The 27,679-nt window shown below is 49.3% G+C and overlaps 1 protein-coding gene across 3 annotated transcripts; it reads left to right on the forward strand.

Moving 5' to 3' along the window:
* On the forward strand, window positions 1-27,647 carry LOC118777535 (dihydropyrimidinase-related protein 2-like). Of its 3 annotated transcripts, XM_036528564.1 has the most exons (15): window positions 1-45; window positions 544-957; window positions 16,357-16,445; window positions 17,291-17,475; window positions 18,697-18,861; window positions 19,088-19,149; window positions 19,762-19,842; window positions 20,170-20,238; window positions 20,859-20,979; window positions 21,407-21,563; window positions 22,046-22,187; window positions 22,454-22,624; window positions 24,800-24,979; window positions 25,187-25,352; window positions 25,458-27,647. In XM_036528564.1, the coding sequence occupies exons 2-15, from the start codon at window positions 685-687 to the stop codon at window positions 25,547-25,549; spliced, it is 1,953 nt and encodes a 650-aa protein (XP_036384457.1). In that variant the 5' UTR covers window positions 1-45; window positions 544-684; the 3' UTR covers window positions 25,550-27,647. The 3 variants fall into 3 exon arrangements, with proteins under 3 accessions (XP_036384457.1, XP_036384458.1, XP_036384459.1); XM_036528565.1 differs by lacking the exon at window positions 1-45 and having other exon boundaries at window positions 491-957; XM_036528566.1 differs by lacking the exons at window positions 1-45; window positions 544-957 and adding an exon at window positions 5,712-6,038.
* Window positions 27,648-27,679: the final 32 nt, after the last annotated feature.

Genomic DNA, 27,679 nt, shown 5'->3' on the forward strand with positions numbered 1-27,679 from the left:
CTCTGTCTTTCCTTCTCCAGCGGAATTACTTCCGTCTTTTGCATGGTACTCCGCCTCTCCTCGAGCGTTAATGTTCCGTGGGTCTGTCGGTGATTGACGTTGTCTGTGTAGCCTGTAATTTATGCCTGTAATGAAAGATTGTGTTTGCAAGTGAAAACTGTGAAAAGACTGCGCACATTGCTGCGTAACTTGTCAGTTTTGACGGTTCCTTCTCTTTGCATCCCTGTCTTTGCATATGTAAATGAGTGAGTGTGTGCAACAGATTGTATTTACTTTCCTGGGATATTTTGTCTCTGGGGAATGATAATATTGCTCATATCAATCGATGCATAAAGTGAAAATGGTTGTATCCATTTTGTGACCGGTTAGATACAGGGTGCAGAACTATCCGAATTCCTGCCCGTGTTTTGATAGCTTTTCAGACACATGATTTAGCCTGAGCAAACACGAGCAAAGCGGAAACCCGTGCAAGAAGTAACAGGTACAGACATGGTATATATTTGATTAATAGTCATCGCATTTGCCATTTCCCCCCGTCTGTAGCGCTGAAGATCGGAGAGGCTTAATTGAGCCGCACTTCCACGGCGGACAGACGACCAGCTGCACTTTGCCTGGCGAGGCGGTCACTGCTCTCACTCCCGGCTTTGAGATTCGCAGCAGCAGGGGACGAGCCCGCTTCCAGCCATGTCCGCCACGGAAGATGTGCCTGCCTTTTTCAAGAGCATGGGCTCGGGAAGCCCTAAGCCCCGTGCCAAATTCTGCGGCATGTTCTGCCCGGTCGAGGGCTCGACCGAGAACAAGACCCTGGATTTCGACTCCCTGCCTACGGGCAGGAGTGGCAGGGCGGACAGCCGGGTCATTGACAAGCAGATGGACATCTCCACCCAGTCCTGCAGGAAGAAGGTCGAGATTCGGACCAGCACGGGGAAAGAGGCGCTGCAGAACCTCAACGATCAGGTAGGGTGTGTTGATATTGTGCGGAGTCTCACTGGAAGTCTTGGTGCCTTCTTATCAGGCTTTTACTGACAGCGGTCAGACGTGTGAATGAATGTTCAAGGATGCTGTGCGTACATCTGTGACGATACTTTCTATGTATGTTTTTTTTTCTTCCAAACGAAACCCTTTCTAACGCACATTCATTTTGCAAAGAGATTTTAAATTTGCCATTCAAAAAATGTCTGAGAGCGCAACAGCGTTCAAGTAAAAACAAAATCATTTTTAACGGCATCACTCCGGAAGTTCCTCTCACACTGAGGACATACTTGTCTGTGTAGTCACACCCATGAAGGAAATGTGCAGAGGTAACTGACTGTCAGTTGTCTGCATTCCGCTCATCAGTACCTCCGTACGCCGCAGGTGTTATGTTTTTCTTACAGTAAACATGCAGTACATGTTAACTTCTGTCGGTGGTCCGTGTATGTGGACGCGCGGATGAGCCCCGCCCTTTCATAAAGGCAATGGTTTAACTGACTAAAGCAAAAAGGAGAGAATCGCCCCCCCCCCCCCCTTTCCTGAGGCCCTGCCTTTGTTTCACTTTCCCTTTTAACTCTGTACGTGCTGGGCTGGTCCTCATAGGAACGTTCACAATGAGCCCTGTACCGGAGGGTGAAGTTTATGCTTAGTCGGTGATTGGCTAAAAGCGACGTCATCAGCAGAAATACGGGGCCAGTCACTGGATCGTGTTATGTATTTGTTTTTGGCTTTTTATGTTTTGACATGCCACTATACAATAAAGTCATATAATAAATGTGCGGCTTATTGAGAAATGGTGCTGTAGCTTTGTCATGATTCATTTAACCTGCATGTAGCATCCCAGTGGTATGAGTCTGTTTTCATCCATTTTGCCCCCCTGAAGCAGACACTCCCGTAACACCAAGAACATGAGTGCATGTAGCTGACTGACAGGAAGGGACCTCCTCTTTGGAGGAGCACAGGATAATTACCCATGATGCCTTGTGAACAAACAGAGGACAACAACAACGGACCCCTGTTAATATCCGCAGCTGTCCCCGAAAAACTGCCTCCCACCCCTGGTTCACAGCGCATAAAATACATTTAAAAGGCACTAAGGGGTGTTCTGCAAAAGTTTAGCAGTTACAACTGAACACGTGTGTGACAGTGGAAATGGAAAGGAATAATAAGCTCAATGTTGTTCACTTACTTGGCACACACCTTTCTGCATTGTAATATGCTGTGCGTCTAGCACCGTTCAGCTGGATGCTTACGGAAGCAATACGAGATGAGTTGTCCAGCCAGGCACTGCCCCTGGGTCTCGTATTCACACAGAGTATTCATTCTCAAGGTGTCTGAATGCAATTTGTAAATCCCCTGTAACACAACTCATTCGACTGGCTGCATTTGCGCACACACACATACATCACGTGATACGCTTAACCACCTCAGCCTCTTCCCCTGTTTAATGGAAATGACTCCAAGCCCAGCGTCTGTTTCACTGTTTAATGGGGCTGGCAGCAATAAGTCCCATTGTAATGAGGGGGAAAAAGGCTGAAACAAAAGCAAGAGTGGGATTAACATCTGGGTCAGACTTTGTGAATGGATGGGCCCGGTCATGCGTAAACTCACTCACATCCCACCCATGTGCATCCCGGGATACACAGAACGAAGCCAACCAGAACACAGATGAACACTGGTAGGGGCTGAGAATCGGTGTGAAACTGAAGGCTCTCTCTCAGGCTGCGTGGCTGGCAGCTTTCAGCTGTGATCGCAGTGACATCTTGAGATGACATTAGAGACAATTTACTTGAATGAGTGACTGCTGATAAAAAGCGTGGCCGTGTAGCACAGTGGTAAGGACCCGGGCTCATAACCAAGAGCTTACTGCTTCAGTGCCCCACTGGGGCACTGCTGCTGTGCCTTTGGGCAAGGTATTTAACCCGCAGTTGTCTCGGTACATACCCAACTGATAACATGTAAAAATCATAACCTATGTAAGTGTCTCTGGAGAGATAGTATCTGTTCAATGACCGTGATGTGTGTAAAATTTGCACAAGAATGTTACTCAGAAAATTACATTGTGCTCATCCAGAGACAACAGTAGCATTTATCATATTAAGTGCGACTGGCCGTGGCCGTGAACTTACAGCCACCACCAGTACTTTGAACACTTCTGCAGTCTCTGCTATTGGACTTGTACATCTGTACATAAAAACACAGTTTTCAAAATTATTCATGAAAGTATGTGAGGAAATGAGGTGTGTTTACCACCTAGAAGTCAGAAATCCTCGTAACAGCAAACTTCAATGCCAGTGATTGCATAACAGTTGCTACAGACTAACATCTCTGAAATGCAAATTGCCACCCAGTCCTGAATTTAAAGTCTGCACGTTGCTGTTTACTAGATGCGTCAGGCTCTCCCACACATGTCTGAAGAGGCTGAGGGCAGATCAGGGATTTTAATTTTGATTCAAGTCCCCCTCTTTCACAGATATCTGTGTGTGTGAAATGCACCGATGGCCACCTGTGCTTCCCATGAAGCTGTACTCTTCTCTTCCTGTTTCTGTGTCCAGCAATTTGGAGAAATAGCCATCAACCTTTACCTGTACCCAGAATTCGGTTTGAATCATGACACTTCTGAAACCCTACCATGGAGCAAAGTACATGACTTGATTTTCTTTAGAAAATATCTGCCCGTAGTAGTGAACATAGATAATACTGTTGACATTTAGGGTGGGGAATTTTGCAGAAGATAGGCTACTAACCCAGAAAACTGTAGTTTACACGGGGACAAGGCTGTTCCGCGCTGCTCCTTTTTATGCGCCTCTCATCAGTCATTTCACAGTTGCGTCTCATCGCAGTGCAGCGGAGATGGCGCGCGCGCTGTAGTGCGGGTAACTGGTCTCCCTCGAGACGCTGCCCGTAATCTCCAGCTGACCGCGAGACACACCCTGAAAATGCGCCTCGAGACGCCGCGCGTGAGCCGCGATGCTGCTGCAGCGCCTTGGCCGAGAGTGCGCAAAGCGCAAAGAGATTGCGCAGCGCCGATCGATAGCGACCCGCTGCGGCGTGGACACGGGAAACCTCTCCAGACGGCGGAGCAGCGAAACCTTGACCGGACAGTATTGCAACTCAGGCCAATTAGTTTTACCAGTAAGATTAATTAAATACTTGCAATAGTAAATAAATCACAAGTAAGAAAAAAAGAAGCCAACTGGCTAATTATTTGCGGTGTCAGCTGTTCATAATGCGCAACATGGGTAATCAACTCCTGATACATTCTTATAATATAAACTAATTTCAGAAATAAAGTCAGATATAATGTTACATCACGCCCGATTCTGAACGTACTCAGAGTAGATTGTTTTCTGAATGTAAATGTGCTCAGTAAAATACAGGCCAAATTAAACTGATGTCACTATGTTGTTCCTTGAACTGAGGAAATCACAAAGTTATTTCTAATATATTCATTTGTGTACTTTTATTTATATTGAGGCAGGGCATATATAATGTTAAAATAGCCTTCTTAAAATATATTAAATATCTTGCCTAAAACCCTTTGTAATTTTAGACTCTGTGAGGGTTGCATCTAAGGGTGTGTTGAAGTTACCCTTAAAAACTTTCCCTGCAGGACAGAAATGGCCATGACAATGCCCAGGTCCTGTCTTGGGTCCAGATGCCCATCCCAGGGAGAGTGCAGCGGGAGTAACGAGGGAGCAGCTTGGCATTCTTTTAAAAATACCTCCCACTTTATTCTCTTCCCTCTGAATCTCACTGCTCTGACAGATTCTCTGTGAAGGCGGTCTCTCTCTCTCTGTCCTCTATGTATCTCTGCTCATGGACCTCTCGCTTGACTTAGAAGCTCTATATCACTCTTTGCAATCTGGCTGATCTTGGAGTCTGTGGAAGCATTCATAGTTGGACCCATCCCCTGTTAATCACACTAACTGGAGATGTTTTCTCCACAACACCCCCCCCCCAACCTCTCTGTTTCTCTGCTTGGGTTTGGGTCCACTTCTGTTTTGTATCGATGGTTGTAGTCTGGGTTTCAATGGTTTACACCCCCCCCCCCCTTCAAAACACACACATACACACACACACATTAACATATTTCATTAACTAAAACACATGTCACGCCATGCCCTCATCAATTCTCCAAAATTCTCTTTTCTCCCCCTTCCACTGTTACTGTCCTTGGGCGTCATAGGCTAGTCTTTGACATTCACTTGCCATCTATTATATTTATATTTTTATTTATATTTATACTGGTATTTATTCTGCACTTGGACATTATGGCAACCACATCATTGTCCCTCCCATTGTCCCTCACAAAATGGGCTAGTGGGTTTGGCTGGTTTTTGCTGCTTCGATTTGTTTAATCCCCTCTTTGGTTACCTCCCCTCATGGAAAACTTCTTCCTCTTCAGCCGAGACTGAAATCTGATTTGGCTGATGTTTGTCCGTTATCGTAATTAATGTCATGCATTGTAAAGTCGCCCCGTGGGCGCCTCCTCGGTTGCTTAACAGTAACTGAGAGGCGCCGTCTGTCCAATGGGAGATAATTACAACCAGAACAATGTGCAAATGCGGGCATATTTGCATTCAGATCAGGTATGGGAGCTTTTGCAATACTGTATACCCCCGCTCTGCCCCCTCCCTCTTTCCAAGATTGAGAAAAAACGGGGAGGGCTTGGCTTACAGGGCGGGGCACTGCGCATGCACGGTGGGGCTCCGCTATGAAAATCTGTCCGTGCCTCTGAGTCGGTGTGGATGGGTTTGCTGCAGCGGTACAGAAAGGGGGAATAGCCTGCTTTGGAGCCGGGAGCCTTTCTCGATTCTGCAAACGGCGACAGTGGCCTCCTTTTTGCAAGTGACAGCAGCTTCGTCTCGGATTCAGTCCCTGTTTCTCGGCTGTTTTTGACAGAAAAGAATATCCCAGCATTCGTTCTTTTCAAACCCGCGGTGGTCTGAGCATCCATTCCTTTCATAGCCCGTGACGGGAGCAACGAGATTCGCTGAGAAGCACAAAAGACAACGGTGAAGATGTCAGGCTATCAGGGAAAGAAGAATATTCCTCGCATTACAGTGAGTTCTTAATAAATGTGTATGCATGTCGTTGTAGAAACGTCAAAAAATGTTTAAAACATTCGGTGTCTGTAACGGTCGAAGCTCGCTACAATGTGTCTGACCGTTGAACAGCCAGCTAGCTACAGATAAAAGATTCAAATTAGAATAAGACTACCTACAACCCAGCAAATGGTAAAAGGGTCGCTTGCACATTCTGCAGAATACGCTCCGTGATCCTGCACCGGCAACATACGAATGCGTGCAGCTAGCAAACAGAAACAGCCTAGCTGTACTGGTCTCAGCTGCCCTGACACCGTGTCATTTGAAGTGTATATTTTAGATAATTGCCCTTCTGTATCCAAGTTTATCGCTGAACACATCGGCGTAGTTGCAAGCACCGTAATGCAATTTCAGCGGTCGTGGCGGGGAGAGTCTGAGTAAAACATAAGTTTTATGTATATTCTTTTTGTCGCCTTCTGCATATGTATTTAACATGCATGCTGTTCGCTCTGAAAATGTACGTCCCGGGGATGTCTCTTGTCATATACACCAAAAGCATTTTGGAATGATTTAAGAAAGACGGATAAAAGAAAAAGGAAAACACGAATGAAAAGGCATGCCATGTTCTTTTGAAATATGCATCCCTGCTATGGCGGGGTGATGTTCTTTTGTTATGTAGCTCTAGCTGTAGCTAGCTGGCCAACTGGTTGGGCAAATGCAATAGATCGCTCGCATCCGCCCATCCGCTGTAATGTGGGGTTTTGATTTTTACGATGCCCAGTCGGGTTAATGCGGTTAGAATTTTATTTATAGGTTTAATTTTGGGTGCAAGGCTCTTGCTGGTGCCGCGCTTTGTGTCGCTGTGGGCTGGGGCGGCTCGCTCTCCTATTTTCTCCTAATATCCGCGATGAAGCCGCAGGAGATCATGGCGTATGAGGAGAATAGCGGGTCCGGATAATGGCGAGAAACAGATGGGAGCCGTGTCTTCGGTTTCCTTCCTCGTTCCAGCACCGGCGCGCCGCTGAAAGAGCGCTTCGCAGCTGTGGAAACTAGGAAATCTTCAGAGGAACAGAATCGCACCGATTTTAGCCGCTGAACTTTTTTCCAGCCCGCTTTATGCCTAAAATTTAATAATCTGTGTAATGCCTCTACTTTACCACAATGAGCTCCCCGGTCCGTGTCAAATCCCCACCCCTCCACAGCGAACCAATGCAACCAGCGCATTTACAACGCGCACATGCTGGAGCAAAAAGTACAAAGCGGGTGTCTAATAATATGCACGGGAGTGCACGATACCTCTGAAAATTAGGTCACTATGAAAGACTTCTTTAATCATAACTTTAAGGGAAAACACGGCGAGCCTTTGATGTTGTATGAATATGTCTTCATTTTTGCCGTTCTGACTGTGGTTTGCCACCTGTCTACTGTTGCCTCTCCCGCGCGGCTGCGAGGCTAATCCCACGTGCTGTCCGGAGACGGCCTCCGTGATGGCGGGCGGGTTTGGCATTAGCAGAGAGATGCTCTGATGTGGGATCAGGTCAGATAGATGTGGTGGGACTCAGTAGACGGCCATCGGTGTTCCTCCACTAACGGCTGGAGGCCGAGGTTTGCCCCTGTCGTGTCTGGCTGGTGGCAGTGATGTCCCCTTTAGCTGCAGAGGCAGGTCCTGAGGGACCGGAGCTGGGCCAGTGGCTGGGGGTTTTACAGTCCCGCCGCTCCCCTTGAACGTCCCGGCACAGTGGTGCTGTTTATGGCTCTGCAGTGCAGGTGACAGACTGACACAAGGACAGCGCTGGAGGGAGAGGGAGGCGGGGACCTGCCCGTCCAAACCACGCCCATCCGGCAGAGTACGCTCCACTGCTTCACTGTCTGTTAACCTGCGTCGGCTGCATGACAGACTCAGCTGTCTGCTCTGAACCTGTGCCATCTGCCTCAAACCTGCGCCGTCTGCCTCAAACCTGTGCCGTCTGCCTCAAACCTGCGCCGTATGCCTCAAACCTGCGCTGTCTGCCTCAAACCTGCACTGTCTGCCTTAAACCTGCGCCATCTGCCTCAATCCTGCGCTGTCTGCCTCAAACCTGCGCCGTCTGCCTCAAACCTGTGCCGTCTGCCTAAGACCTGTGCCGTCTCCCTAAGATCTGCACCGTCTGCCTCAAACCTGTGCTGTCTGCCTCAAACCTGCGCCGTCTGCCTAAGACCTGTGCTCTCTGCCTCAAACCTGCGCCGTCTGCCTAAGATCTGTGCCGCCTGCCTCAAACCTGTGCTGTCTGCCTCAAACCTGTGCCGTCTGCCTAAGACCTGTGCCGTCTCCGTAAGACCTGTGCCATCTGCCTCAAACCTGCGCCATCTGCCTTAAACCTCCACTGTCTGCCTCAAACCTGTGCCATCTGCCTCAAACCTGCGCTGTCTGCCTCAAACCTGCGCCGTCTGCCTCAAACCTGCACTGTCTGCGTAACAGATACCACACTGTGCTCTGAACCTGTGCTCCCTCCTCTAAATCTGTGCTCTCTGCATATCAGATTCCTCTTTGTGGTCTAACCTGTGCTAAATCTGAGCTGTGTGCTCTGAACCTGCTCTCAGTGCTCTGAACCTGTGCTCAGTGCTCTGAACCTGCGCTCAGTGCTCTGAACCTGCGGTCTCTGCTCCAAACCTGCACCGTCTGCATTACAGCTGTGCTGTTTGACCCACACGTGTGGCGTGACCTCCCCAGCTGGTCTGCCTGTTCTGCAGCTGAGCCGCTGCTCTGTCTCTCTGAAGGCAGGTTCAGCCGCACAGTTTCACAGTTTCTCTGTGCAAACTGCACTCTCTGTGCTGTGGCTCCTTTAAAGCTGGAAGCTGCTGCCTGTCTCTTATGCCTCTTTTTGGTACATCCTTATGGTAATGCAACAGCTCGTGTAGGTATTGGTTGCAGAAAAAAACGTTAATTTTATGTGTCGCATGACACATAAGCTGCGTCTACAGCACTTGGCCCTATAATGTGAATGGGGCAGTGCAGCTATCAGTCAGCATACCATTCAGTGCAGATTCTGTGCAGATTCACTGATCTGTATTGTGCTTGGATTGGCTGATGCATTGGCCACTGAATGGGGTAGCCCATCCATAAGATGTGAAGATCAGAAAATCTGTGCCACATGCGTAGCAGGACCCCTTGCACCGGGAACATTAGTAGGTACATTTGGACACACTTGGGTTATTAATTGAGTGTTCAGTTTTGCTTTTTTCTGTAATGATTGTGCTGGGTCACAGGACACCAAAACAGGAAGGAGAGAGCACATTGTGGCTCTTGTGGGTACAGCCCCACTGTAGTCTTTCCAACTGTCACATGGAATTTTATGAGGGGTCAGACCACTCCATGGAAAATCACTGGTTGTGGAACAGTTTGGTTTTATGTTCATTTCACCTCATCGTTAAATCAAAGCCGGGCACAGTGAAGAGCTGCTCAGAGTTTCCACGCTGGGAACTGTTGGTGTCTTAGTTAAGGCAGAAAGTCACCTTCCCTCATAGCTTCACACTCCAGGTTTTTTTTCCGCCATCTCTTAATTTGAAGGGAACAGGAGAACGTCCTTGGCCCTTACCTGATGGTCCACAGTGGTGTTTTTTGGAAAGACTGGAACGTCATGAACGGATTCCTTTCATCAGAATCCTCACAGGATCGGAAAGGTCTTTAATTTTTCACAGCCCCTTTGAAGACGGAGAGACCCACTGGAATCTAACGTCTTTTTTTACAGCGGACTCGCATCTCTCCAAAATCGTTTCGCGATGATCCAGTGGAATCCTGGAACTCAGCACTGGAGAGAGAGAAAGAGAGGGAGAGAGAGAAGGAGAGGGAAAGAGGGAAAAAGAGAGATCAGGTGTCCTGTTGTGGGGCTCTGATTGATCACCACATGCCATGAACGATGCCAACAGAAGGAAGACTGGGAGGACTGCGACAAATGGAGGGAGAGACGGCCAGAGAGATGGAGAAAAACGGAGACTGCCAATGGAGCTCTCGCGTGGAGTAGCAACAGCAAACCACTTTGCCCTGGTCTGATAAATCCTTTGGCTATATCCCATTTCACCGTGAGGTCTGCCGGTGCTCTCACCTCCATTCCTGTCTCCATCCATTTAGTGTCATATCTGTTACTGTCATTTTTTTCCATTGTCATTACCGTAACTTTCTTTGCCCCTGCTGTCATGAAGCTCACTGTAATTGCTGTCCCTGCTGCTGCCGCCTCGGCTGCTCTTGGTGTCACCGCTGTCTCTGTCCCTGTGCGGCTGTGCAGACAGCCCAGACGACACACGCTCTGCAGGGGCCGTGCGGAATCGAAGTGGCAGCGTCTTTAGTCCCCGTCTGACCTCGGGGTGTCGGTGTGCCTCCCGGAGGCGCTTTCTGCTGCACCGTTCAGTACTGAAACGGAGGCCAGACCTGCATCCTCTCCTGCATAGCCGCCTGGTCCACCAGACAGCTTTACAGACAGACAAGCAGGAGCATTGTTAGCGGGCATGCATAAAACATTAAAGTGCTCTTAATGTCTTCTTAAAACAGGACAGGTGGCATTTTTAGTAATTCAGTTGTCGGAGTTACTAAAATAAGCACAGATAATGCACCTTTGATTCTGTTATTCTTCACCCACTGCCTACTTTAAAAAAAATTGGCAGTTATATGATATGACACTAATGCTTCACAAAAAGGCCCACCCATTAAGGAGCGAATATCGGCAAGTATCAGACGTTCCGTCCAATAGTGTGCCAGCTTCGAGGCTCTGTGGAGCACACATCAGGGCTGTGCAGTTCCCTGGAGGGAGATGCTGCCATTGGTAACCTAGTTAAAGCACTCACTCACAGTCCTGCGTTGGGCTGAGTCCCAGGATCAAAAATACATTCTTGCTCCCCGAACCATTGTGAAGAAAAACACCCGCCGAAAATAAAAAACAGCGAGGGGAACATTACCTCACTCGCAGAGGAGTTGTTTTTGGCATATGTTTGATTGCGGAAGTCGTCGTCGTGGGAACAATGGAGGCTTCATTTCGCTGATACAGCAGAGGGCCCGGTTATTCCTTACGGTCGCATACGATCTCCGTCCGAAAGGCCCGTGCTGTTGATGTGTGTTTTTCAGGAAGAGCACAACGGGATGTTATCTTCTGCACAGTTTCAGCACTTCCCAGTGTGAGTTAAATGTAGGCCAAACACTGAAAAAAAGCGGAGAAGGCAGCGCAGGAAATGGCTGTTTGTGCATCGCCGTGTGAGAGTTGGCCTACTTAAACTTTCATCGACGTCTCGGCATGGCGTCTGGCAGGGGCTGGGCGGTTTTCTGCCTGCAGAGTCCAGCATGGTAAAGCATGGGCTACTGCTTATGTGCCTCCTCTTTATCAGGAGGTGGAGCCAACTCCTGTGGGCTCAATTAGCATCTGGCGTTGCTAGGAGACGGCTCAGCCTGTCTGAGCTGATGGAAATCGACCCTCACCCCAGCGCACTCCTCTCGGGACTGGCACCGTGTCCCAGAATGCTCTCTGTGCTCCTGTTCTCCCCTCACACGCTGCACAGAGCGCTATCTCAGCTGCTCGCGCCAGGGGACCTCTGAGAAGAAGCCCTTCGGCGATCACCCAGCTCCCAAAAAGATTCCATTAATGGGCCATGATGTGAACCATATACGGTTCATTCACTTGCTGTAGAAGAGCTGTATAGTCCAGCCAAGTAGTCCCCCCCCCCGTGGAGCTGGTGTGTCCCACCTCCGTTTTGGATTCCTGATCTGTTTAAAAGGATGAACTCTCTGATACACCTCATGCCAGATCGCTGGCCTCACAGATCCGCCCGTCCTGAACCCGCCCATCTGTGGTGGGATTAAGAATGCGCAGTGCAGTCAGTGTGGCCCGGGGTCACTCACCTGCACCAGCAGGGGGCGATGTAGTTTGACCCTTTTTAAGAGTAGAAGTGGATCACAGGCCTGTTAAGCTGGCTCCTTTGGACCTGCCCCTAGTGGAACTGTGGAAGAGCAGGAACTGATAACTCCTAAGTGAACTCATCTTTAGCTGTTCCCTGCAGTTCTGCGTGAGGCCTGGACTGAATGACTGACACAGCAAAAAGACATACAGTGTTAGTCCATATTGTCTGTCAGTTGGTGAATCAATCAGTCTAAACCGATTTGCTGTTGTGCATTTGTAGAATAGAACTGCAAAATATTTGCCTGTAATTTATTCATTGATTTATTTTGGAATGGTTTTTGGCCAGAGCGAGACTGCAGTTGCAGCCATAGCTTTTATTTCGTCAGTTTGGACGCGTGGTGTCGAGTTGCACCCGTTTAGTTTTTGGAAAGTCAGCAGCCATCTGCTGATTCAGACGTGCTGATTGGGCCTCCTTCCAGACATCGCCTGGGAGTGTTTCAGCGATGAAGCTGATAATGGTTGCTGTGGAAGAAATTTGAAAAAAGGCCAACCTGTTGGTGATTGGTCAGTCTGATTTCAGTCTGTCCTGTCTAGACTGTCTACCCTGTCATCCTCTGAAAAAAAGACAAATGTGTTCAGTCACCACCTTCTGTTGTACCTGACTGTCAGTGCTTTTCAGGAGTGGTTATGCTATTTGTCTTCTGGTCACTGGTGTTTGTTGTACTGTCCTGTATTTAGGATTGTCCTTTTACACAGAGGATGTGGGTTAAGAGGTTAGATCAATAGGTTATCAAACAGCTTTTTGTCCCATTTAGGAGCTCAAATTAAAAGTGAGTGCGCTGCAGTGTTGGGTGTCTTTTAATGCTGAACCCTGCAGTGTGGCATGGTGTAGTGGTAAGGCACAGGGCCCATACTACAGAGGGATGATGGTTTGACTCCCTGGTGGGTCACTCCCGCTACATATAACATGCAAGGTCTGTAATTGATGGTTGTGTAAGTTGTTCTGGATAAGAGCACCTGTTTGAAGGAGAGCCTTCACCACCTCTCCCTAAGTCTTAATTGCATCAGTCATTGGTTAATTGGTCACACGTGTGTGACTTGTTTGGGGAACCAGCCTATTGGCTGATGAGTCACACCTGAGTAATTGAAGGGTGATTACAGGTGTGGCTGAAGAGCAGGAGGCTCACTTTGTCCCTGCGGTTGGTTGGTTTCTTAGGCTGGTTTCTTTGTTTTGGTTCATTGTATTTTAAAATAAATTATGGTTTTCTTTTAACCTCTTTTTGGCTCATTTATGGGAGGAGTGTCAGCCAGCGTCTCTACAGTCTGTAAAGTGTAAAATGTTACTTTGCTGTGGACCTGAAGCTTTAAGGTTTGAATCGCCCTTCTTCCAAATCTGCTCACTCTCTCTAAGTTCTGTGGCACAAGAAAACGACAAAAGTGTGATGCCTTCATAGCCCAATCCAAGGGGCTTGGTAGGGCGTGACGGGGCGTGGCAGGGTGTGACGGGGCTTCGTGGGCTGTCAGGGGGCGTGGCGGGGTGTGACGGGGCTTCGCGGGGTGTGAGAGGGCGTGGCGGGGTGTGACAGGGTATGACAGGGCTTCGCGGCGTGTGACGGGGCTTCGCGGGGTGTGACAGGGCTTCGCGGGGTGTGACGGGGCGTGACGGGGTGTGACGGGGCGTGGCGGGGTGTGACGGGGCTTCGCGGGGTGTGAGGGGGCGTGGCGGGGTGTGACGGGGCGTGGCGGGGTGTGACGGGGCTTCGCGGGGTGTGAGGGGGCGTGGCGGGGTGTGACGGGGCGTGACGGGGCGTGACGGGGTGTGAGGGGGCGTGGCGGGGTGTGACAGGGCGTGGCCAGGCAGTCACACAGCCCCAGCAGCCCCTGGTACGCCGCCCCTCTCCATATGAACCTGACGAGAAAAGATCCCTCAGTGCTCTCTGTGCAGCTTGCTTTAAAGGACCGATTGTGGGTCTGCAGTCGCGTGCCGAAGGTAATTAATTACTCCAGCAGGGCACTTCCTCTCAGGGCGGGGAAGGGGAAAGGCGGTTTGGGCTGGGCTTGGGGCCGCTGCGGCAGGAATGTGAGGGCGGTCTGCTCCTCAGAGAGTGACTAATGTGATTAGGATGATGTGGACGTTGCCGGGACGGTTTTCCCCTGTGCGCCGCTGCGGCTGTCGGCTCTGACTGCCGCCCGGGAGACGGCCCCCCGTCTCCTTATAAGGCCGGGAGCTGGATGCGGCGGCGCTCTCTCTCAGGATTGAGAAGGGAACAGAGGCGCCTTTGTCTGCAGAGGCCAGTGCCCTCATGAACCGAATCGCCCTGTTCTCTGGGCAAGAGACGAGTGGGGTACGGAAGCAGGCCTCCCCTCTCTCTCCCTCTCTCTCTCTCTCTCTCTCTCTCTCTCTCTCTCTCTCTCTCTAGGGCTGGCAAACGGCACAGCGAGGAGCAGCAGTGTGACATAACAGGTCTGCTTCTCCCCAGCGCAGTCAGCATATGTTTGCCATTATGGGAAGGGCATGTAAGATGATTATATGAATGGTTTTGTATAAATAAAGTGTATTATGGTTATTATGATTCTTAACAGTATTATTATCCAAATCTATATTCTTCTTCTCTTTTCTTCTCCTTCTCCTCCTATTCAGTAAGGTCGCCCAGTAAAGGGTGGGACTTCTTTCCTTTCAAGAGTGTGCCTTCGCTGTGTCTCTTGTATTCCTGCACAAAGGTTCGGTGATAACGATAGTGATAATCACGATTAGACTTCTCATTGTAAATGACTGAATGGGGGCAGCTTACTTACGGAGTTGCTTGTAATCCAGCCACATGCTGTAGGGGTGAGATGCTGTCCGCATGCCAGCGGGTTGGTCCACAGTGGCCTTGCAGTGCAGCTGTGATGCTCGGAAAATGGGGGATGTTAAATCTTTCAGGGTAATAGACTGGCTTTACCTGCCATGTACTAATGAAGGAGACTATGGCAATGATGTAGACAGTCCAGAATCTTAGGCTCTGGGTGTTTGGATGAATCACACACTGAGTGATTCCTTCTGGCGCTTGATGCGGCTCCAGAGATTGGGCGTGAGGAGCGGGTTTATTGATGAAGTTAATCTGAAGGCACGTTGCCGAGTGATCAAAGGAACCTCAAAGCTGTGATGTCGCTGGCATAGAAATGTGGAAGCGAGATCTGGAATTACTGAGCTCGTTCCTTCTGCATGTGACGGTGGATTTTCTGCTGTGCAGAGTAACATAGAGGACTCATCCTGCCTCTGTTACCTTCCCTCTCTACCTCTTTCTCCTTCCCCCCTATCCTCTTTTTCTCTCCCCCCTTCTCTCTCCCTCTCTGTCTCCTGCTCTCTTATTGAAACATTACATCCTGATGCAGCTCAGAGCATATGGCCTGTGGGGACTGTGTTTGTAGTCATCCAATCGGAACTCACTTGGCCTGACCAGGAACGTGACTCCTGTGACATCACTTCCTCTGCTGTTCTTTCATCTGGTGCCCGAAGGGGAAAAGGCTCTGGGTTGGCTCCGCGCCCCCCAGAACAGAACCCCATCTTATTTTCTGCCCTGAACATCTGTCCTGGGCACAACATGGGCGTGGAACCAAAGTTATTGCTGTTGGTTTCCGGGGCTATAATTGTGAGTGGCACAACATTCATGAACGTATTGTAAAAAAAAGTGGTCAGGACTCAGATGGTGCCAAAAACAATAGTCAGCCTCATAAGCTGAGTTAAAGAGGTCCTGTAAAATGCAGACCCATGTTTCACGTGATAGATTTGGGAGTCTGGTTCCTACTGCAGGATGGGGGATTACAGCTCTGCTCCAAAACGCCACCCGCAACTTTTTACAGGTCCGTTTCGAAACTAGCCATAGAACAAAGTGTCAGCTTTGATTTGTCTTTAAAGATTTTACCATTCGTAGAGTGAAGTGTTCTTGGAGTCGACATTATGGCACCATCAACATTTCAGTGCTCTTTACTGAACAACTTTGGTTCTGAAATCATTGTGTAAAACTGTCATCACATGACTCTGATCTCATTTTTCTTTTTTTTGTGATGCACCTCCTCAGTGGTGGGGTTGATTTGCATGAGATTTGATACACATAACCTGTACATGTGTCTAATTTACAAAAGAAGCTTTGAAGCATAAACATACATGTTTGGCAACCCTTTAGAAGCAGAACCTAGTAAGGCTTTAATTTGACAGTTGTAAGCTTGAAGGTTTAAATAATCGTATACTACAACATATTGAGAGATGACTCCAATTTTCACAGTGCGGGTGTGTCAAAGGCATTTTTCACATCCCTCCTCAAACCACGAGAATGTGATTGGCCCTGGGGAAGGGGGTTTCTCTACTTTTTGGAGCGTCCGTGGGGTGTGTCTGGTAGCCAATGGGGAGTAAGAAAACAAAGTAACACAATGTCATGTTACAGGCAGTGATGGAATGACCGTAGAGTGACCGGGCATGGTGTTTGTTCTTTCAGAGTGACCGTCTCCTGATCAAAGGTGGGAAGATTGTGAATGATGACCAGTCCTTCTATGCCGACATCTACATGGAGGATGGCCTCATCAAGTAAGCTTGACCGTTTGACCGTAATTCGCTCTGACCGTTTGACCGAACTCTGACTGCTCTGACCATTTTGCGAACTCACTCTGCCTGTTTGATCGTAATCCCGTGTGACCCACAGACTGATCATTTGACCGTAATTCAGTCTGACCATTTGACAGGAATTCAGGCGAGCTGTTAGACCGTGATTCAGTTTGACTGCACTCCAGTGTTACCTGCGGTCTGATCGTTTGATTGTAATTAATTGCGACCGTTGGACCACAGTTTAGTTTTGCTGTGTCCAACCAAAAACTTTTTCTCTTTGTAGATGGAAACTGTAAGATCTAATCTGAGATGCATGCTAAACAAAATCAGGAAAGTAAATATTAGGGTTGTACAAATATACATCCCTTTGCATCCTGTAGTTTTTCAAAAGGCAGATCACACTTTGTCAGTTCCTTTTAGCTCTATTTCTCCTTTTCTCTCTCTCTCATTCCCACTTTCACTCTGCCATCCCTCTTCTGTCCTTTCTCTCCCCGCTCTCTCTTTCTATCTCTCATTCCTGCTTTCCGTCATTCCCTTTTTCTCTCTCACTCCACCATCCTTCTTCTCCCACTCTCTTTTCTCTCTCTTGCTTTTTTGCTTTCTCTCACTCCCTTATTATATTTATAATATATAATTTATAAATAAATTTATAAATATATATATTTTCTATTCTATTTTCTTTCTGTCTCCCTCTTTCTCTCTCTCTCTCCCTCTCTCATTCCTGCTTTCTCTTGCTCCCCCATCCCTCTCCCCTCCCTCTCTCTCTCTCTCTCTCTCTCTCTCTCTCTCCCTCCCTCCCTCCCTCCCTCCCTCCCTCCCTCCCTCAGGCAGATCGGGGAGAACCTGATCGTTCCCGGCGGGGTGAAGACCATCGATGCTCATGGCCGCATGCTGATCCCGGGGGGCATTGACGTGCACACCCGCTTCCAGATGCCCGACCGGGGCATGACTGCCGCCGACGACTTCTACCAGGGCACCCGCGCGGCCCTGGCGGGCGGCACTACCATGATCAGTACGTTCTGCCTGACACACGCCCACACAGGGATCATGGGATACAGACCACACCTCCTCCCAGCCGTGGGCCAATGACACGCCAGTGTACTTGCCACGTGATTACTGGAGTCAGAGGGCAGAGCCCACATAACCATGATCTGTATCGTACTGAGCGTCATATCCATCACATGACACAAGAGACGTGAGGGCCAGAGAACAGACTCAAACTTACATCTAGGCTTTACACTGAGTGAGTCAGGATGAGGCTCCACGGAAGGGACTGTGTCCTGTCGTGCAGTCTCTTTGACACAGGCAAATGTTGCTCCACAGCACTGCTTTTTTCTCACAGCTGAAAGCTTGGACTTTATTTTGACAGAGTGCACCATGAGGTGGAAAGGTCTTCAGAAATATACATATGAAATAATGATATCAAGGCTACAACACAGATCATTCTTATCTTAAAGCCGTCAGTGCGTCATTTAAAACATCCCCTCCGACGCTCTGGCTCCTGCTGAAGGCCGGGCAGACTGACTACGCCCAGCTTCCCGTCCCATCTGCTGAGTGTGTGACGTCATTCAGAGCCCCGCCCCCGCTGGCCAAGCCGCAGACTGTGCACAGCTAGCGTGTTAGCGGGTCATGTGATGCGGGCAGGGTCGGCTGCGGTATTCCTGGCAGCTGCAAAATGCAGCCGCAGATTTTACGCAAGAACGGGAGAGCGTGCCAGCACGCATTATTCACGCGCTTTCTGCTCCTCACACACGCACTCTTATCTGTTTCCTTCAGCACAAATATGCACTTCCTTAGCAGCTGTGGCTGGTGCTGTTCACACTGATAAGAGCACTTCATATATTCATATTATTATTTGAATATAAGTGAAGATGTTGACTAAATATTGTCAGTGTTGGTTTATCATCTGTGATCCATTTATTGGGTTGAGATGCACTTGGTGCTGTGTACTGATCTCCCTGATGGGGATGAAGCATTGATGACATCTTTGTGTATGTGTTTCTATCTGTGTGTGCGTGCGTGTGTGCGTGTGTGTGTGCGTGTGTGTGTGTGTGTGTGTGTGTGCGTGTGTGTGTGTGTGTGTGCGTGTGTGTGTGTGTGTGTGTGTGTGTGTGTGTGTGTGTGTGTGTGTGTGTGTGTGTGTGTGTGCGTGTGCATGTGTGTGCGTGTGTGTCCATCCATCCGTTCATTCGTGCGTGCGTGTGTGTGTCCGTCCGTCCGTGTGTGTGTGTAGTTGATCATGTGGTCCCGGAGCCGGGTGCGAGCCTGCTGACTGCATTTGACCAGTGGAGGGAGTGGGCAGACAGCAAGTCCTGCTGCGACTACTCTCTGCACGTGGACATCACCGAGTGGCACAAGGGCGTGCAGGAGGAGATGGAGACCCTCGTCAAGGACCACGGTACGCCCCGCACGTCACACTGCGGTCATGTGGCCACTCATATTTTCCCTCCTCAGCCTGTTTTTCTCTCTTTCTCTCATCTCTTTTTACTTGTGTTACTCATTCCTATTCAAACCCTCTTTCTCTCTCTCCCCCTCTCTCTGTCTCTTTCTCTCTCTCTCTCTCTCTCTGTCTCTCATACCTCTTCTTCTTTTTCTCTTCATCTCTCTCTGTTTTCGGTCTCTAGGGGTCAACTCTTTCCTGGTCTATTTGGCCTATAAGGATGTATTCCAGCTGACTGACTCTCAGGTATGACTTTCAGCAATTTTACATCATCTTCCACCGCTAGCGCCCCCTAGATGCATGGCCTGGTACAGTCAGTAGGGCTGTCCTTCTCCAATGCTGTCAGGAAGATTAATTCACCATTCAGGAGCCCCTCTTCAAAAGACTTCCTGTTTCCTGTGAACTGTTGCCGTGGGGAATTTGCATCCATTCCAAAAGAAAGTCCAAGACTGATACCAGCTAAACTGTTGTCTGGCCAATTTTTAAACAAGCCAAGTCCACAATGATCCGACTTGATCCTTGCACCTGTGTCAAGAATGCGCTGGAAGTCTGTGAATTTATTTTGTTCCCAAAAAAGCTAAAATATTTGCGTTCATTTATGTGAGCCTCGGATTTGGAGTGTTTATTGTCTGGCATCCAGATTGATTTCTCAGAATGAAGACATGTTCTGTGTGCAGTCTGTCATACGCAGATGTACACACTACAGAATATTACCCTAAAAGAAGCATTTACACAATGTCTGATTGTAAGAGCTTAATGTTTAGTGCATTGCGTGACTGATTTGATTGAGGTGTTTGCTTTCATGCCTCTTGGACGTCTAATCTGTGTTATCTGACCCCCCCCCCCCCCCCCGCACAGATTTACGAGGTCTTCAGTGTGATCCGTGACCTGGGGGCCATCGCGCAGGTCCACGCTGAGAATGGTGACATCGTAGCAGAGGTAAACTTCGTGGCTCTGACTGCATGTCCTCTCTGTCTGAGCTCCAGGGTTTGGTTTCGCTTCCCAGCCCAGGGTAAAGGAGTGCTAAGATGACAAAAAAAATGGTAAAACTACAACACTAAGCTGCAGTTACCTAAGCTCCCACCCACAGCGTGTGGATCAGTGCACAGAAAGAGTGAAGCAGCAGTGACACTCAGATTAGAGGTACCAGGGCTGTAATGAAACTGCGCTGGTTTTTAAAGGGCTCCTCCCTGTCTGATTTTTTGGTAATGGCACATGGTTTCCCTCCGCCCCTCTCAGTCCCTCCGTTTTGTCCCTCCCCTGTAGGAGCAGCACCGGGTTCTGGAGAGGGGCATCACCGGCCCGGAGGGGCACGTTCTGAGCCGCCCCGAGGAGGTGAGAGCCACGCCCACACCTGCACGACCACGCCCACTCTCAGCCTGCGCTAGCTGCAGCCTGGGGAGCTGGACAGACTGAGAGGTCAAATAACCCTTAAAGGGAAAGACACAGTGCCCAGAAGCACATCCACACATTTCCACTGGTGCTGGGCAATGCAGCGTGACATGCTGTAGAAGTGGATATTTCTGCACACTTTTGTGCTCCGAAGTGAAAGGTTTACCCAACCTTTCCACCGTGGCAGTGTTTTTCAGCTCATCCTTCTCAGTCTGTATCTCGCTCAGATGTAGTGTTTATGGAGTCTGTGAACCATTTATTCTGTCTTCATGTTGAAGACATCGTGAGTGCCTGAAACTCTTTATTGCTCTTGGGGAATTATCAGAAACTGTGAGCTGACTTCTGAAAGACAGCATCAGAGATCAAGGAAAATGCTGAGAATCAGAGAGCGTGTCTCCAGCCATGCAGATGTGGAAGTCGGAGCTACAGAACAGAAGCTGGAACTGTAGAATGCGGAACTCACACAGCATTGTTGTGATGTTGTTGAGTTGTCATGGCAACATTGAGGGAAGGTTCCAAGGCGGCCGTTTGACCCAGTCTACTCCCTGTGTGACCCCTGTCAGGTGGAGGCGGAGGCAGTCAACCGTTCCATCACCGTGGCCAATCAGACCAACTGCCCTCTCTACATCACCAAGGTGATGAGCAAAAGTGCCGCTGATGTCATCGCCCTGGCAAGGAAGAAAGGTGAGCAGATGCAGCCTGGATCTTTCTGCTTTGCTTTTTTTTGTTTCGCGCTGATTAGTTCCCTCTCATTGAGTCATTGAAGGCATATGGTGAATTCATCCCACTGAATTGTCCCTGAAGCCTAAGAATCCCATTAGCCCTTGTCTGTAAACAGTATGTTGTTGATACCGCTGCCAGCACTAGGATCAGAGATACTGCAGTAGTGCACCCTTGGTGACTGAAGCAGTTAAGTTAGAGGGTGAGCAGTTATGACTGGAGACCAGCCTGATTGCGTGATTGGTGGGATTGCCACCAGAATCTTTGCAACAGCCAATCGTGTGCTCTAGGCCAGCCTGTGTATGAATATTCATGTGAGTGGTTGCTGCTACAGAACTCCTTTGGCTGAAAGTGACATGACTGACTGCCGTGCCATATGATTGGTCCTCAGGCTCCGTGGTTTTCGGGGAGCCAATCTCTGCCAGCCTGGGCACGGACGGGTCCCACTACTGGAGCAAGAACTGGGCGAAGGCTGCCGCCTACATCACCTCCCCGCCCCTCAGCCCCGACCCCACCACCCCCGACTACCTGAACTCGCTGCTCTCCTGGTAGGCTGATCACCTCCTCTGATACCTCCCTTTTGAGTCACATCGCTGATGCAGTACCATGCGTATGAGCTGTTTCTGCTGAAGAATCTGCTCATTTAAAAGAGGAGTTTTACACTTTATCATGTCTGTGTTATCAGGCCGGCGGCATGCTTTATTATGTTAAATATTTTAAGTTTTGTGAAATTGTCTCGCAGACAGAGTTATGAATCATGTATAGATAGTGTTGTTTTATATATGACTTTGACCTTGTTGTCATAACAGCAGTAGAATGTTATGACCATGTTTGGTGGGGTGAAATTCCACACCGGTGCCAAATCTGACTCATGCGTTTGCCGTGCCACGGTGTGCAGATGCCACACACATTCCCATTTCAGATGAGGTCATCTCGGCAGAGTTTATTACCCTGACCCCTCCTCCATCTTCTGTGACTCCTCCCCTCACTTCTGACCCCACCCGTCTCTCGTTGACCCCGCCCCGTGCAGTGGGGACTTGCAGGTGACTGGCAGTGCCCACTGCACTTTTAACACTGCTCAGCGCGCCGTGGGGAAGGACGACTTCACCCAAATCCCCGAGGGCACCAACGGGACCGAGGAGCGACTGTCCCTGATCTGGGACAAGTGTGTGGTGAGCAAGAAATGTGTAAACTCACACACACACACACACATATACATGCATACACTCTCACACATATATGCATACACTCGTAGACATACATATGTTCTCACACACCTGTATACTCACATTGATTTACTTGATTTAATATAAAAATATAAATATACACACAATCATATGCTTACACAAAAATACAGACAGCACACACACACACGTACACCCATGTCCGCAGCACAGTCAGACTGAGCGCGCTCTGTGTGGTCCTCCTGCTCCTTCAGGTGACGGGGAAGATGGATGAGAACCAGTTCGTTGCCGTCACCAGCACCAACGCCGCTAAGATCTTTAACCTGTACCCCCGCAAGGGCCGCATCGCCGTGGGCTCCGACGCCGACCTGGTGCTGTGGGACCCTGACGTCACCAAAATCATCTCCGCCAAGAGCCACAACTCGGTGAGTGGCGGGCGGGGCCCGGTGTGGGGGGTGGGCGTGGCCACGCCCTGGATGACACTGAGGTTTTATTTTATTTGGGCTGCTTTGGAATGACAGCACTGATGTGCACAGTGCCGGGAGGTGCGTATAGTCGCCCAAGCCCCACAGCGGAGAGGAAAAAAAAGAATTGCCTGCCTGTCTCCCGGCAACACAAAACATCCTTCCTAATAACCGTGCTCTGCGCAGCAAATTGTGGGGTAAAAAGTTATAATTTCTCCTATTTATTTCAAAATGTGGCGTCCTTCTGACAAAGTGGCTTAGGCTGTGACCGCTGATGTTTAGTTGAGCTCACCAGCGCTGGGGTGGAGTCCTCATGGTGATTCATGGGAGTTATGAGATCCAGAAACATGGCCTGGGCTGATGATGTCATCTCTTGTTGGACTGGTAGCAGGCATGAACCACTGTGTGTCTGGCTGTGTGAGCGCCATGGTGTGTGTGCTCTGGGGTGTTGGTGAAGTGGAACAGATGTCACTTGGAGGTGGTGTGTGTGCAAATATGTAAAGTAAGTGTAACCACGCTGAAGAGGGTTGAATTAATTAGAAAGCTGTGTGTGTGTGTGCACGTGTGTGTGTGCATGGACGTGCGCGTGTGCGTGTGTGTGTGGCATTTTGTTGCCTTTTGCACCATGTCTTGGCTCAGCGTGTGTGTAGCTGCAGCAGCTGGTCTCACTGGTTTCTGTCCCTGATCTGGACTTGCTCATGAGCAGAGTCTGCAGATGGGAGAGCTGAAGAACTGAATGAGTGTGAATGTGTGAGGGTGACCCAGAAACTGTGTGTGTGTGTGCACGTGTGTGTGTGCGTGTACATGTGTCTGTGTGTGTGAGTGTGTGTGTGCACTTGTGTGTGTGTGTGCGTGCACGTGTGTGTGTGCATGCATGTGTCTGTGTGCGTGCACGTGTGTGTGTGTGCACTTGTGTATGTGTGTGCGTGCACGTGTGTGTGTGTGCACTTGTGTATGTGTGTGCGTGCACGTGTGTGTGTGTGCATGCATGTGTCTGTGTGCGTGCACGTGTGTGTGCGTGAGTGCGCGTGCGTGCGTTTGTGTTTGTGCGTGCATGTGTGTGTGTGCATGGACGTGCGCGTGTGCGTGTGTGTGTGGCATTTTGTTGCCTTTTGCACCATGTCTTGGCTCAGCGTGTGTGTAGCTGCAGCAGCTGGTCTCACTGGTTTCTGTCCCTGATCTGGACTTGCTCATGAGCAGAGTCTGCAGATGGGAGAGCTGAAGAACTGAATGAGTGTGAATGTGTGAGGGTGACCCAGAAACAGCACATCTACAGGCTGCTCTCAGACATACCGAGGCTCTGCATAGCCTCATTGAAGGAGTGGTCACTCTGCTCAAGGATTCAGCCTTTCCTGAATCACTCACTCCCTATTGGCCCAGACTCTCAACAGAGCAACAGCCTTTTCACATCCCATTGGCTGGCATCACGTGCTAGCTGAAGGAGAGTGGACACTCATGTGGCCAGAGGATGCAGAGGGTCATGATGTCAGCAACCCTCGTGACTGTCAGCCAATCACTCACGTGACTCTGTTCTTTTTCTGGAGCTCCACTGTGAGACAGGCTGTCTCTGGGCATTCTGTTATTTTACGGGGGTTCCTTCTCCATAACCACTCCTATCTCTCCCTTTCTCCCTCCGTCCTTCCCTCCCTCTCCCTTTCTCTCTTTCTCTCTCTCTCTCTCTCTGGCTCTCAGTTCAGTTCGAGTTTTCATTCAGCGTGCTTTTTTTTGGCATGACAAATGTACACATTCGAATTGCCAAAGCACTGTACAACAATCTAATCTAAGCAACAGCATTACAGTAATGAAGAGTAATGAAGAACATCAAAGGTACCGTTTATATCCCTCCTTTCTGCCTCTCTCATGGACTCAAACAAGCTTTATTAGCTTGACAGAAGTTATCCAGAGCTGCCAAAATATTTTAGAAGACGAATCAGCCTCACGCCCCTCCCTCCCTCTGTCCCTCCCGTCACTCTTTTCCCTGTGGAACTATGGGGGGAGGACCGGTTTGACTGGTGTATTCCCTGTGCTCTGACTCTCCGTCTCTCTCTCTCAATAGAAGAGCTCCCCCTTGTGGTTGGGTGTTTGTCTGGTGTACTGCCTGTGTTCTGATTCTCTCTCTCTCTCTCTCTGCGCCAGGTGGTGGAGTATAACATCTTTGAGGGGATAGAGGTGCGTGGCGCCCCCCTGGTGGTCATTAGCCAGGGGAAGATTGTGCTGGAGGATGGGAACCTGCACACCACTGAGGGGTCTGGCCGCTACGTCCCCCGAAAACCCTTCCCCGACTACGTCTACAAGAGGATAAAGGCCCGCAGCAGGGTGCGTGTGTGATGTGTGTGTGTGCGCGCGTGTGTGTGTACTTGTCTGATATGTGTGTGTGTGTGTGTTTGTGGATGTGTTTGACTGTTCTCTCTCTCTCTCTCTCTCTCTCTCTCTCTCGCGCTCTCTCGCGCTCTCTCTCTCTCTCTCTCTCTCTCTCTCTCTCTCTCTCTCTCTCTCTCTCTCTCTCTCTCTCTCTCTCTGCAGCTGGCTGAGCTGAGGGGAGTTCCTCGGGGTCTGTATGATGGGCCAGTGTGCGAGGTATCAGTGACCCCTAAAACTGTCACCCCGGCAACCTCCGCCAAGACCTCTCCTGCCAAACAGCCGGCACAGCCAGTCCGCAACCTGCACCAGTCTGGCTTCAGCCTGTCGGGTGAGTACTGCCACGCCCCCCGTCACGCCCAACATCTCCATGGCGACAGATCGCACTTTTACGTAGACCCTGACGTCTGGCTCCCTCTCCCTACTTCTGCTCCAGGTGCCCAAGTCGATGACAACGTCCCTCGGCGCAACACCCAGCGCATTGTGGCGCCCCCTGGTGGGAGGGCCAACATCACCAGTCTGGGTTAAGCTCTCCCACCAGCTGACAGGGGGAATGGGGGGGGTTGTCAAGAAGTTGGGTTCTGGTTGAAGAGACCACGCCCGGCATTGGAACCGCAACCCTGAAGATCCCTGCCAAAAATTCCCCTCTCCTCGGTCTTATCGCCCCCCCCCCCACCCCCAAAATCCCGTCATTATCCCACATCCTGTACCCCTCCACTTTGAACCACCCACTGATGTTTTCTTGTTGATGAATGATCTTCATTTGCAGAAGAATCACATTCCATGTTTGAGCATTTCAGACTGAATCGCTTAGTGTTTTATACTATATGACCAACCTGCCATATGCCATTTTGTTTTTTGTTTATTTTTAAGGAAGAGTCAAGTGAAATAAGACTGAGCGCATTAGAGCTGATGGGCTTTTCTTTCGTATAGATTTTTCTAGGTTGTCCTGTTAATGTTCTGACTTAAGCCTTGCGAGTAAAGAGGTTTCTTTTGTCTGATTTATTCTTCAGCTTTTGTTTCATGAGTTCTGAATATAAATGCTAAAAGGCCCTGCAGGTGACGTTGAGTGCGTTAGTCTTACGGCCTAAAAAAGGACGTATTGAACGTGAATGTCTGTCAGAATTTCCTGTCCACTGCAGCTCAGCAGCCAGTCACATCCACCACATGAACATCAAGTGTGCATTAGCTGCAGTGTGCAGTTAGCATTAGCAGTTAGCATTAGCCGCAGAGTGCAGTTAGCGTTAGCTGCAGAGTGCAGTTAGCATTAGCTGCAGTGTGCAGTGTGCATTAGAATTTTGCATTAGCTGCAGTGTGCAGTTAGCATTAGCTGCAGAGTGCAGTTAGCGTTAGCTGCAGAGTGCAGTTAGCGTTAGCCGCAGTGTGCAGTTAGTGTTAGCTGCGGAGTGCAGTCAGCGTTAGCTGCAGAGTGCAGAGTCATGTGTAAATGAGGGAGGGACTCCTCTGAGTAGCTACAGTAGGCATACACGTGCATGGGACCCTCATCTAACTCGAATCTGGAGCCTCCTTCGGAACTGGGTTGTGAATCGGTCGTGTTTGTAAAGTGGAGCTGTGTGTGGGTCCAGCTGAATGGCGTGCCCCGCTTGGCCTCTGTAGGCCTCTCTCAGTCCCGGGGGAGTTTTGATTTGCGAGTGAGTTGGGGTGTCGGTGGCAAACATTTGAAATCAGCCTGAGTCCTCCTGGCTGGTCTTGCTGTCCTCACCTTGCCCTGTTAATCGATGGCATTAAGACAGATAAAATGGAAAAGTGCCCACACGTCTCATTATTGGCCTGCCTGTATCTTCCTTGTCTCTACACCCCCCGCCTGCCTGTAATGTACAGAGCTGCCTGTGATTGGTGATTGAATCCCAGCGTCTGAAGGATGATGGTGTCGTGCCGAATTTCGGAAGTAGAATGTGAGATTACCGCCGCGTGCTTCGGTTCGGCAGAAAGCGTGCCTCTCGGCCTCTCTTGCCCCCGAAAATCCTCGCCCTCTAACCGTGCCTAAACTGCCTCTGCAGAACCTGTGTAAGGTGTAGTGATATTTCTCATTTTTATTATTACTGAGGTAAGATAAGGCTGTAAAATACGATGTAAAAAAACCTTGGAATGAACCGATATTAAGGTGCCAGATCTTTTTATTATTGTCATGGTTATTATTCCTCACGTAGTGTGTCTGTAAAAAAACACTTGATTTTGTTAAAGTAGTATTGTATGTTACATTTTTAAACCAGTGTTAATACTATTCTCTGATGTGTCGCCCAAGGGCTAAACGCATTCTGTCTTTAAAATAGACTTGGGAAGCAAATTCCCATCAGTTTGTAGATGTTTGCTTGCTCAATTTCTGCCCTTAACAGCAGATCCGAGATCAGATCACCCACCCCCAGTGCTAACCCCAACTGTTCAGTATAAAATTTTGACTCTGATCCAGGATCAGTTGATAAGGGTAGGAAGGGCCTGCCACTTGTTTGCATCATGGGGGGAGGGGCTAACTTTACACAGATCAAAGCAAAGCTTTTGATTGGTTTCCAAGGAGGGCCTTGCCTGCCACTCAGTCGAACAGTGACGTGAGGTGTCTGTTTTTCATTAAGAAATACAAGCTCCCAGTGTTTTTTTTTTTTTTTTTTCTTTCCTCTGTGTGTCAGAGAAGTCCTGGCA

The sequence above is a fragment of the Megalops cyprinoides genome, chromosome 5 (assembly GCF_013368585.1).
Source record: "Megalops cyprinoides isolate fMegCyp1 chromosome 5, fMegCyp1.pri, whole genome shotgun sequence".
Classification (NCBI taxonomy): domain Eukaryota; kingdom Metazoa; phylum Chordata; class Actinopteri; order Elopiformes; family Megalopidae; genus Megalops; species Megalops cyprinoides.